The 13,475-nt window shown below is 41.4% G+C and overlaps 1 protein-coding gene across 1 annotated transcript in view; it reads left to right on the forward strand.

The window, feature by feature from the left end:
- The window catches only part of ADAMTS17 (ADAM metallopeptidase with thrombospondin type 1 motif 17), a 187,348-nt gene that overhangs the window by 146,739 nt on the left and 27,134 nt on the right, over window positions 1-13,475 (forward strand). The window contains exon 19 of the mRNA XM_026856061.1: window positions 12,091-12,295. Coding sequence (XP_026711862.1) covers window positions 12,091-12,295 — 205 coding nt within the window. The remainder of the gene's footprint in view (window positions 1-12,090; window positions 12,296-13,475) is intronic.

Genomic DNA, 13,475 nt, shown 5'->3' on the forward strand with positions numbered 1-13,475 from the left:
AGGAAGTCAGATTAATTTGTTCCGTTTGTTTTACTAACAAAAAAGTTCACTCTTGCTCTGCAGTAATATTTAGCATTGTGGGGTAGTGTAGACACTCCACTTTTGATAGAAGTTAGAATATAAAATCAATTTAGGATAAAGCTCAACAATATCTGAAAAAAAAACATATTCAAAACACTGTGCTAGCTGTTGCATCTGGTATAATCAGACAAGCCAGGAAACATACCTACAAAGCTAATCCTGCTAGCGGAAACAACGGGGAAAATGAGAAACAGCACACTTCCTTCTAATTAGACCTGCACTCTGATTAAAGTGCCCTGAAGCAGGGAAATCCAGTGTCAAGTAATCCACCAATAAGGCTGAGCTGTTTCGGGTTTCATTTTCTGTCCGCATTGCTACTGTACAGTATGGTGGCCATACTGCTTTCATTGGTACTGAAAGGTATCATGAGATACCCCACGTGCTTCTAGGTGTGTGAGGATTGCCAAACTCCCAATGACTTCAAGGAAACAACTGTCATTTCCATTAGGAAGTTTCCTAAATTCAGTGGTGGTGGTATTTCTGTCATGTCATTCTCTCAGAAAGACAGAAACAAGGAGCATCTGCTTGTGCTTCTGCCCTGGCATGGAATATTTCTTCTAGACCTTTTGTGAAGCCACTGGGAGTAGTCTGGAGGGAGCCAGATAGGTATCTGGAGGGGTTCAGGTGGTAGAGATGAAGAAAAGCAACTTCAAAAGCTCTGGAAGAAGTGGGCAGCTTCTGCCTCTACAAGCTGAGAGCAACAAAGGTAGGCCTTGGCCACCAGGTCTGTTGGAGCCACAAGACCCACTGTGCTGTTTCTCGATGGGATCTCCGTGACCCTGAGCCCTTGGTGAAGTCTCCTCTGTTGTACACTTTCACCATGACATTGCTGCCTGTCCGGGACAGTGACATTGGGGTGGGTTAAAGACACAAAACCTCCTGAGAAAGGAATGCTCTGTTCCTGGATCCAGGTTGTATTTCTTTGGGGATTGAGGTCCAGCCCTTCATGTTATTCCAGGTATCGCTTCTTCTGTATGGAGTTGCCAGGCAATGTATAGCCACAATTTAGCTCAGTTCTCCCCAGGAGCAATTAGCACTGGCACGATGACCTCTCATTGGTCCATTTTTTTCAGAGCAATGACAGCAAACACCAAATGTTCATCGTACCCGGAAAGGCCACAGAATGCTTGCTGATGATCGGATAGACCACACTCCCTCATTCCCTCCGTGTAGACTATACTTTCACACTTAACATGCTTTTAACTGGAAACATTTTCAGAAGCACATTCTCTGTGCCTCTGTAGAATTTAAATTTCCACTTGCGTTTGCCCACCCAGATATTAGAAATGCATGCTTAGCATATTCTCTGACCAAGAACATCTTAAAGAAACCAGTCTCTTTCACCATGTCAATGCTTTTTTTATAAGCCCTGAATTTGTTTTAGGGTTTCAAGTAAAATTATTGTAGCATCTTGTTACAATAAGGTCCTTTCCCATTTCCACTCAGACCAAAGACCTTTACCTGAGTTCAGAAGAAGAACAATGCTTTCCTTTCTGTAGTAAACCTGCTCTGTTTTGTGCATTTTGAACTGCACTTACACTTTTACTCAGAACTTAAGAGAATCACTTTACAGAGAATTTATCTCTAGGGAAGGGTCTAATGGCCAGCACAGGGCTGGGTCATAGGACACTCAGTCTCTGTTTCTCTTTTGGATGTGCTGTGTGACTTTAATTCACTATCCATACTGTCCCTTTGCTTCCTCTCTCAATCCAGTTATAAACTGGATTGCAAACTCTTTGGGATGGGGTGAGATCATGTTGTATAAATGGAGGAGGAGAAGGAGGCTATTGCTTTTGAGATTGTAATAAAAATAAAAAAATAATAACCCACATTATATATATAAAGTGATCTGGAGAAAAGAAGGGTATGATATTAATAACAGCTTCTTTCTTCCAGCACGATCCCAAAGTGCTTTGCAAATTATATATCCCTTTGAACTTCAGCCACCTCTTGGGAGAGCCAAATAACGTGGGGCAGGGGACACTAGTTTCATGAGGCCAAGGAGAAGATTAGAACTCTGCAACTGCAACACAGCATCTGAAAAAAACAAAGCAGTGTCTAAAAAAGGATTGGATACACTGACATGTTTTAAAATTAAACGTCAGAGAAGAGAATTTTCTTAAGGGTTTTGTTGAAACTGGCAAAAATAAAAGAATCTTTCATTCTTTATTATTGTTACTCTTTCACCTTTTAAAAAAAAATGCCTCTTTTTCTTCCTATTTTATTTTTTATGTTCCTTGACCCTCTTTTTCCATTAAATTCTTTACAGCTTCCTTTCCTGTCCCAACTGCACCCTATTAGCACCTCTTTATTCTAATCCTTTGCCTAGCTCTTTAGATATTTTTTACAAAACCCTGCTGTAACCAGATGGAATCTGGATTCTTGCATGCGGTGTGTATGGGTTGTTTCCAGCACACTGAACACCAACCCAAATATATAGGCAAACCCAGCACTCAAGTTGGCACAGGACTCAGAAATCACAGATCACATCAGCTGTTATTACTGAAAACATAGGTCGGCCAGTGGCCACACACTTCAACATGCATGGTTGGGTCTGTGAATATGAAACTGCTCCCCTCTAATGCAGGAAAAGAACCAAAAACACATGAAATTTCCCAACTGTTAGACTTGTAATGGCCTGTATGCAAACACTGTTAATTTTCCTCCTCTTTGCTGTAACAGATTTTAATAGAGGTTGAGTTCTTTCAGGGACCTGCTGAATATGTGGTATTCCTACACAGATGCTTAACAGCAGCATAAAAGCCAGAAACCACTGCCTTCACCTACAAAAAACCACAGGAGACCTGAGCCCTTATTTTTACTGTTTAGGACTTGAAAGTATCTCCTGAGTCCAAGGGTTAGTTTTCTGCTACTACCAGCAGGATGTCGCAGACTCCTTTCGCTTTTGCTCCACAGTCTCCTTCCCTCACTAGAAGCCTGTCCTGTGAACTTGCTGTTCATGTGGGTCAAGATCTTTTATTTCCAGCTTTAATTATTCATTGTCATTTTTCAGCCATTTATTCTTGCATCAGCTCTATTCCTTTGCTTATACAGTATTTTCCCTTCCCAGTTCTTTGCCTTGGGCTAAGTGCCATACAATACAGCAAACCAGGGTATCTCCTCCTTCCATCATTTAACTTATTGGATCAGAGACTGTACATCAGTTCTTCATTCCCTTGGTCACCTTATCTACCAGTGCTCTAATTTAAGCTATTTAAATTCATAATTTGAGTGCATAGGTGACCAGAATTATATGTAGAATCCCAGTCTTAGTCCAATCTAGCCCTTAGACAGTTACATTCATACTCTCCTGTCTTCATTGGCAGTAACTCTCCTGATACATGCTCTGCTTTTTTCATGGCTGCATCGTATTTGTGGCTTACATTCTAGATGTTTTCTTCCTCATTTGTTTCAACTGTAACACAGAAATGCTTGTTATTAGTCCCTAAGCAAACAACCTTGCACTGTATGCTATTTTCATTCTACCTCTCTTATTGCAGTACTCAATGTTATTCAGTTCTTCCTGTATGACATCCTAATCCCCTGTTGCATTGACAGTGCTTCTAGACTTCTTATTGTCAACATTTTCCCCAATTTTCAGCAGTTTTCTTCTTTTTGTGCCAAGGTCATTAATGAACATACTAAATTAGATCAAAGACAGATCCTTCAGGAACTCCATTGGTAACTAGTCTAAATTCCTTTCATAACTGATATTCCTTTACAGCACTATACTGTGGCCAGCTCTCACCTACCATACACATTAGGCATTGATATCCATGTTTCCCAGCATATCACCAGTTTCTTCAACTTACATAAGCATTTCCAGTGCAGCAAAGGGAATTCTTTACTGATAATCAAATAGATTGAATCTACCACATTTCCTTTGTCTGAAAAAGCAGATATTTCAATCAAAGAAACACAGCCAATGAGTTTTGCCTGGAGGAAACCTGTTTTGCATCCATTCACCACTATGTCCTTGATTATTGTTTCTCTCCAAATCTACTCTAAAACTGGCATGGTGCTGAGGTCAGTTCTGTGGTTACATGGATCCCCTTCCCTTCCCTTCCCTTCCCTTCCCTTCCCTTCCCTTCCCTCTTCTATTCCCTTTTCACTTTTCCTTCGGTGGACTGGAACCCAACACCGGGCTCTCCAAGGGTTCACACACCGCACTGATGCTCGCCAGGGGAAATGAAGGCAGGTATAAGTCAGCTGAAGCTCTAGCTGGCTCAGCACCTTTGCCGACCTGCCCAAAAGTCTAGTGACCACTCAGAACACAGTGCCTCACTGTGTGATGGTTGATAGTGCCCATTGATTGCTTTGATTCCTGATCTGATTTAAGCTCATGGTGCTTATCTGTGTGACTCTCACTGTCTGAGAGTCCACCTCTCCCTTTAGACTCCGCCATGTGACAGTGCTCTGTTTAACAGTCCAAGAATACAGAAATCCGTCTCCCTGATGCTGGTCTGTGTGCACCATGTTTATTTGTGTTACCATCACAGGTAGATGGGGAGCAGAACAGTTTTGAATTTATTTTGTGAGATCAAAGTCTTGCAAATAGTAGAACCCCTGGGGGGGCGGAGCAGTATAATGGAAAACTCCTTCAGAATATTAGCAAATTACTTGCAGAACTGTATGGAAATTATACTAAACTGGAGGGACATATTGGGAGTGTCTGTTAACTGAAGGGACTGAGCTAGACATTTAATGGTTCCAAATGGGTATGTTCTTTCATTAATCCAGTCAGAGTCTTTTGGAACCTGTACAAATGTTTATCATCCATAAGGTTCAGTGGCAACGAGTTCAAAACCTTATCTGTGCCTTGTGCTAAGAAACATCTCCTTTGGTGTGTTTTGAATTTGGTTACATGAAAAAGAGAAAAGAAGGAACAGCCATGAGGAGGGTTTCAAATCATTTTAGCCTGGAAATCTGGCATAAATAGTAATGTTAGCACCCTCTGATCCAAGGAGGCACCACGTAAGAGCTCATTTTGAAGTACTTCCCAAAACTGGAGTTGGGATCTCTAGAATCAGTTTAAGCTTAATGAATTTGCCAGGACTGTGCTGGACACTGTGCAAGACACGGTGGCTGCAGGCAGCTGAGCAAGCGGGCGATGCTGCGCTCTGGTGGCTGCTCTGCCAGGAGCCGTCCCGGGCTGCCGGCAGTGGGCAGCTGCCACAGGTCTCTGGCGGGGCTTTGCAGGCATAGAAGCCAAATGCTGAAAACCAGAAAGCCTGAGACACTTCTGGGCACCTTTGTGAGCGGGTAGCCGATGTCTTGTGGTGGGCACGTCGGTTATCACCATCCACTAGAAGGAGACAAAATCACATGCATTCTAGGTTATAAGGAGTTCATCAAGTACAGCAAAAAGCAATCAGTAGTTATTAGCTGCTGAAAGACAAAAAGATATTTTCAAGCAAATCCAGCAACTCAACACAATGAATCAATTCTGGAAGAGAAGTAAGAGAAGGCTTGGGAACAGAGAGTAGAATGAGGAGAGCTTATTGGCTACAGCTAAATGCATTTACATCAAGTAATTCAAGATGACTCACTAGAGCAAAAGTTAATTTGGCATTAGTTTTCACATGGAGTCATGAGACAGGTTTCTTAGCTTTGGTGTAAACACCCAGGCTGGTTTACATCACAGTTTTCCCATTATAATGTTTGTGTCAACTTATAGTTGAACACTGCCTTGTTTTAAAATGTTAAATGATCTGTGTTTCTTTGGTTTGAGGCTCTTCAGGGCAAGTGCAGTCTTCACCCACAAGGAAGGATTAGCAGGATAATCTACCAAAATATGTAATTGTGAAATTCACTCCTACTGCTGCCTGCTGTAATGTGCTTCACACCATTTGCATCCTGTGGTGTGGGCTGAGGAAAAAGCACTGCCTTCCTTGAAAGGCAGGGAATGGAGCTGGACACCAGTTGCCCCATCAAAGATACACCAGCCATGGTCAGGGTAGAGCTAACTTGCTGCAAAAGGGAGCTCTGCTGATGCCTTAGTGTAGTGAGGCAGCTGCCAGCAAGAAGGACACCTACTCAACCAACACCACACCGAGTCCTCCAAAACTGAGTGATCTACTTGATTTGGGAGTGGGAGGAGGGAGAATACAGTCTCTTCCGTTTGAAAAAAAACTTCCCAAGGTGCATGTAAATTATAAAACATTGTCCTATGGCTGATCTTATAACTGGTGGGAAATTAAAAAAAATAAAGCTGTCAAAATGATAATCACTAAAAGGAAAAAAGAAACCTGTGTGAGTGAAAGTTGGCAAGTCTGTTAGCAGAATGACTACTGTACTGGAAAATTACTGAGCACTGTTTATAAAGGCAATCAGACAGGAATGTTAGTCTTGGAGTCCTACTTTCGACATCAGCAGCTGTATTATTCTACTAGATTCCTTGTACTTTTTTAAAAAAAAACAAAAAAACAACCTTCTAGTGACTGGGTGTGGCACAACCTGTTCCCAAAAGTCAAGATTCACCTGATTATTTTGACCCCAGTATAGCAGAGATATGGTGGAGCGTTTCAGAAGTGTGTAGGGAGAGAAAGATACAATAGCAGAGTGTGTATTTCATGGAAATCGGGACTCCATTTGTAAACAGTGTTTTCTACATAATCAAGCATGAACTTAGTTTGATAGCTGTAAGCAAAAAATATCTGACTGTCCATGTGACTGATTCTCAGAAATCTTTTCCAGTTGTCCTTACTAAAATTACCCAGTGTGAAATTCTGGCCCCACTGCAAGTTGGTCTGAGTTATGCCTAACAGCAGTAGAGCCACAGTTTCATCCAGGTGCCTCAGAAAACTTAAGAATGACTTCAACATGATTTTGCATCACAAACTGGTGCTAAAGAAAACCAGTGCTAACTAGACATGGAGTTATACCCACCTGTACATCAGTGCAAAGTGCAAAAATGTACGTTAATCAAAAAGGTACGCAATAAAATCTATTAGAAATAAAACCCTCAGATTACACTGCTTTAGATTACTTTGTCACAAATGTTTTTTCAGACTAGCTATGTTTTGTTTAGTGCAAATTTCACTCTGATACTTTATTCAGCAGTAGTTGTAGTTAAGAGCCAGTTCTAAAAAAAACAGGTTTAATAATTGCAGAAAAAAATGTTATTGCAAATATGTCTTTGGTCACATCCAAACTATTATTTTGAAAGCAGGGAAATTAATTTCGCTGTAACATTGGGGAGGGAACAAAAGTAAGACAATCCCTGTAGATAGTGAGTGCATGTGTGAATATGTCATGAATGTTTAGTTAGTGGAACAGAACTAACTTGTAGGCACTGGGCTTCTGCAGGGCTCGAGACAGAAATAGCTAGGTGAAATTTAATGGGCTGTGATATTTGCCCTAGAACATGTAACAGCTTTATGTTATAAGAGGCTACAAATCTCTGAAAAGTGACCTCATGTCTTTTGATTGTGCTCCTCTACCTCATCCTTCAGCCTTGACCCACTTTATCTTCATAGCATTTTTTCCAAAATCCTTAGCTACAAGTCTTCATTTGCAGACAGTCATCTCCCCTGAGTTTATGTACCTAGTGCTGTAGACAATTTTTTTCCCTAGAAAATGTGGGAGTCTTAGGCAAGTAGGTAGAGTGGATAATTCAAGGTTAATGACTAATCCAGACCATAGAAAGATCAAATGATGAACTGAACCTCCAGAAGATATTTCAAGTTTGCTCCAGGGGCCTGCCAGATGAGCATTGCCAAAGCAGATTAGAAGAACTCCTAATTCTTCAGCAGAGATACTGAGAGGTCAGAGGTTGAGGAAGACACAGAAGACAAAGATTTAAAACAGCCCTCTCAGATTGCATGTCCTGCCCATCCCAGCTTTTTGAGGCTAGAGAAAAACACACCCTTCTGGGCATTTTTTAGCTAGAAAGACAGCCACAGACTGGGTTAAAAAAAATCTGTGCTTAAAAGCTCATAATTTTCTTCCTAAATCTAACCACCAGCAGGGATCATCTAGCTCTTGAATCTTCTATAGAGGTAGGATTACAAAAACTAATACTGTGGATAAAGCCATCCCTATGGTTGTGAGAAAGATGAGTGTGTTTGTCACATAAATCAGTGCTTGTTGGAAACATGAGAGGCTCTCAGGGACTCCAGCTAGAGCACTCACAAGGTCCAACAGAAGATAGGTTATAACCTGGGAGGGAAAGACCAAACTGAAAAGAACTATGGTGTCAAGCAACCCCTAAGATCAGTTTACAGGTTCAAAACATAACTGGAAGCCAAATGCTCTATATGATATACACAGGGCTCAGTGTACAACAGTTAATTGGCTTAGTTAATAATACAGAGCTAGCTTGGTGGTTTGAGTTAGAACACTAGAATTATTTTTTACATTGTCATAAGAAAAACACTGGGGTTTTTTTTAAATTAAAAGTCTCATTTTTAAACACATCCAGGTGTGTTCAAAAGGTGTAATGACAGTGTAGAGAGGAAAAATCTGTCTGTAGTGTAATTTAACAGTAACCATAATGTGATACTATTTGTACATCACATTTTTCTTCCTTGTGTGTATATAACTTTCAGATAATAATTATGCTCATACCATGCTGCACATTCCTTTACCAATATGAAACTGGCAGGAACTTTCATATTTAATATCTTCATCCATAAATCCCTTGTCTTTCCACTTCAGTTGTGAATTATATTGTTGAATATAGTTGCAGTGATTCTGTGTCTTACAGGCACTAAAGTAATATTTTCAGCTGCCTATGAAGGGGGCTTTGGGAGAACTGTGGGGGAAGATCAGGGCACTGCCAGTACTGCCTGTAGGACTCGCATTTACTTGTTTGTCAGATCATTTTTACCATTGAACCAAGCAGAGATTTTACTCAGAAGAAGTTTTGTGGTCAAAGTGATCATCCCCGTATGCCTTTGAAAATAGCCTACTTTACTGATATTATTATTATTCAAACATTTAATCTGTCACTTATCTCTTGGATATGAAACTAAACCCACCACTTTAAAATAGTCTTTAATTTCTAGAGTATTTTGATACCATGTTAGCAGCAATTGTCACTAGTAAGATGGCTGTGAGGTTTCAGAGATCCCTTACAGTATAGTCCCACCTTATTTGTAACCACTGGACTCAGATAAGGATTGGGTGCAGCAGATGGGTAGCTGAAGCTGGCCATACAGATGCCACTCTGACAAAAAAAAAGCTGGAGATTGTGCTTTCACCACAGGCACAGCTTTGTATTGGTTCCCTGGGTTTTGGCTCATGCCCCGTGGAATCATTCTGATGATAATATTTGCTTTTTCTGTGTCAGTTTTTCAGTTACACTCTGTCATATCTGTGCTAGACCGGCACTAACTAGAGACCACTGAACAGGGTAGAAACGAGGCAATTTCCCAACTCTACAAGAGCAACCACAAAAATTAAAAAAGGAGGTTTTTTTCCTGAAAGGAAAGTCATAACCTTAGTTCTTTAGGGCATCTTGAAAATAGTTGGCATGCTGCATGCTGCCCATCCTAAATGCAGGCTCACAGACAGTCTCTGCCAAGAATGTATTTTTATCTTTCTCCTTTACTTTCAGTCCCTTTCCCTTTTTCTTTTGCCAGTAGCTGTAGATCACAGTGAGAGTACAGTGCTGAAGTGAGTATTAGTTGAGTGGAGCCTGTACAGAAACCCTTCCCAGCCCTATGACTCACATACAGCTCATAAAGCAAAGTCACTCTTCCCCCCTCCATGCCCTTGTTGAGCAGTTCTTTCACCCAGATAGATAACTCCCACCACGTTTGCTCTGACAGCACAGAGCCCAGCTGATATCAAGGGAGCCTGGCTATTAATTTTCATGAACACTGATTTCTGCACTTCAAGGCTATTTTTGTCAATCTTTCAGCCCTAGTATTCGATTACCCAGCTGGCATTTTCCCATTCCGTAAGCAAAATACCAAGCACTCAGCTACAGAGATGCACCAAAACTACTGTCTAGAGAAACACGTTTGGTGGCTTGCCAGCTGTTTTAGCCAACAGAAATTCGCAGATGTGTCAACTGCTTTAATGCACAGAAACATTTGAGCGGAGCCCTGTTCCACAAAAGACAGGTGGCCAGCCTGCTCTCCCGTCCTGCCCAAACCAAATGGCTTCTGCCTTCAATGTCAGCACAGTCATCAGGGCTGTCACACCAGGTCATCAGTCATAGCATTTGGCAAACAAATTAATGACAATTGCACCAAGTGAAGATGTTTCTACAAATTGTGCTGAACTGATATTTCACTGTTCAGGAATGGGAGGGTGAGAAAAACAGTTGTTTGATTTATTGAGGAGAAGTTACGTAGCAACTTCAAAAGAAATGTGGTTGATAAGTTGGCACGTATGGTGCTCTACCTGGACTACAGGAGCCTTCAGCAAAATGAAATGGTATTTCTGAGCAGACTTGGTTTTGAGAAGTCTTATTTGAGCCACTTATCTTAATAGACAACCCAGGATTGGATGACAAGTAAAAGATTCATGGTATAAGGATACTAATCTAAATGACAGTCCTAAATAACAGGCTAGAAGGTCAATTACCTGGTGGGAAAGGCCTGATAGCCTTCCGGTGCACAGCGCCTACACAGTTATTGTTCCAGTCTTTCACTTCATACAGGAATGCCTCTAATTACAGAGAACATGTTCCTCACTGACAGATTGCAGGAAGCGTAAAGATCGATGCTGCTTTTCTTTAGGGAAAAAATTGTTCTTACATACATACCTCCTAATTCAGATTCTTCTTAGATATTTTATTCACTGTCTTGTAGCCCAGCTCTAACCACAGTGCTGCTTCCAGCACTTGCTGGAGTCAGTGGGAGCCTTTCAGTTGGGCTGGAAGACAGCAGGGTGAGGTCGCCTCATTTCCCTTGCACACCCACAGCCAGAGACTGCTCGCAGCAGCAGCAGCGCGTCCCTTACTTTGGAGGAACCTGAACACCTCACAGCATTGTGCTGGGTGTTTGCCAAAGAGCCTTTAAAGACATAACAAAGCAAACAACTACCACAAAAAAAGGCCAGATATTTGTTCCCAGCACACTTTGATCAAAGGGGAAGGGAACGGCACCTGAAATGTGCTCGCAAAGCAAATGAATCCCAAGGGCTCACAGGAACGACGGGTATAGGGAAATATTCCCACACCCCCATCCAGACTGGCACATCCTTGTGAGCTATGACAGCTTTGAAACAACACTGTAGGATCCTTTCTATAAAGAGAATCCTGTCTTTTTAAGTAATTCTTGAGCCTTGGCAGTTAAATGCAATTCAGATTTTCTAAGAATGATCATGGCCAGTTTTTCACAATTTTTGAGGCCCCTAAGGCCATGAACTTCAAACAGATGAGATTGCAATTAAACATCCTGAAAAGCCCAGCTGTGAAAAGTAAAATCTGACCAGCGGCTGTGAGAGGGTGAACTAAAAGTGAGGTAGGAGATGTCTTTGCATTCTATTAGTCTGGCATGTAGAGGTTTTGTATGCTTTGAGGTCATATAATGTAGGCCTAGAAAAGCTGACTCTGGTCCTGGATGTGGGAATGCCGTTTGGGGCTTGGTGTCTGGCCGTAGCCCCATCCCGGTTTCTACACAGTAAGTACAGGTTCTCTGCCCAGCTCCACTGCACAGTGAAGATGTACATGCAGATGCAGCAGTGGGTTTTCCCAGGTACCTCTCAAAAGCAACAATGTTTGTGGGATAGGATGGTCTGCAGGCAAGTCTGTCTTTATTTGGGGGAATAATGCAGCCACATTGTAGAGACTGTGGGTTAAAGGGAGTTATGCAGAGTTCGTGTTTCTGTCTAGCATGGAGACAGGAGTGGATATTCACTCATATACTGGCACTTTTCTGCTTTACACACTTCAGCTCCCAGAGGTGATCAGGCGATCTCAGTTGTGACAGCAATACAGCACCATCAAAGAACCCACAAATCTAGGAAGAGTTGCCAATTTCTCATTGTTTTTACGTGAAGCATAATGTTTTACCCCACCATTTTTTTAACATTCCTTCTCTGGCTCCTTCCCAGGTGGGTGACTGGCCATTGGAGTCCCTGCTCTGCTACTTGTGAGAAAGGTGTCCAGCACCGGGAAGTGACTTGTGTTTATCAGTTGCAAAATGGCACCTATGTTAACACAAGAGACCTCTACTGCCTTGGCAACAAACCAACAACAGTACAAAGCTGTGAAGGACGGGACTGCCTTTCTATCTGGGAAGCATCAGAGTGGTCAAAGGTAGGAACTCAATTCAAGAAAGCATCCAGACTGCACACAGCTCTGGATACACTGGCCCTAATCCAGCTAAGTGCTTAAAATTATGCATGTTCTCACAGCATTGGGAAACTGGTAGAACTGTCATTTGTCGAGAAGATCAGTTGGGAGATGAGGTTTGTATTCCATACTGGATCAGTTATTAAACCAGGTTTTAGATATCATGCTATAGTAACTATATCTTTCGATCTGAAAACTCCCACCAGCAAGGAAAAACATTTTACTGACCTCAGGCCAGAAATATAGTAACCCACCAAGGCTTCTGGCTTCATTTTAATGCAATATGAAACAAATACCAGATTTATCAAGCATCTGTATGTTACAGAGAATGTACAGTCTTTGGGTCTTATCCAACCTTCTTTTGTGTAATTCCAGGAACATGGAAAAGATGGTTATACTTTGTATAAAAGCTGCATCTCCACATAGCTGCAGAGTTAAGAAATTGTTCTGAGATATTATAAATGCACTTCAGATACAAATGATGTGTGCTTTAGACAGCCTGTGTTTTCTTTAGCAACAGAGTGAACTGGGAGTATGCCTACAGTTCATGACCAGGACTCAGCTAATACAAGGCAACTTTGTCTGTACCTTGTGAGTAACAGTCCTGGTAGGATGTCCATGATAGTTTTGATATTGTATCTGTTAGGCTCATCTGAATGATGAGAAGATCTTTCCATTCTCAGTGCAGTGCTGACAGCTCTAGCAGTCTCATTCCAGACTGGCTGTGTTATGGGACTGCCCAGCAACAGTAATTTCTGTGGGAAGGATTTTTCCTTGTTATTTATCTCTATTTTGAAAGAGTGAGCTCCTGTTTAAAACATTGTCAAAGAGCTTTGCAAAATATTATTGTTAGAAATATGCTTAAAAGTCACAGAAGCTCAGAATACAAGGGAACTTGCACTGAGGAACAGTGTCTCTTAACAAACACAATGTGATTCCATTGTCCACCTTTTGAGCAGTAAATCATTTGGCAAGTGAGATGATAATTAAGTGAGAGAAGTGTTTCCTTTGAGTAGGATGCTGTGTCTGTTCATTAATGCATGAGATTTGTTTTCTTTCTGAGCTCTTTCATTTCAAAAGATGTACAGAAACACACCAAAGTTTTAATAACTTGTCTGATAGGTCTTTTGTGTGTTATAGAAGT

The sequence above is a fragment of the Athene cunicularia genome, assembly GCF_003259725.1.
Source record: "Athene cunicularia isolate RWA chromosome 10 unlocalized genomic scaffold, athCun1 chr10_part1, whole genome shotgun sequence".
Taxonomy (NCBI): Eukaryota; Metazoa; Chordata; class Aves; order Strigiformes; family Strigidae; genus Athene; species Athene cunicularia.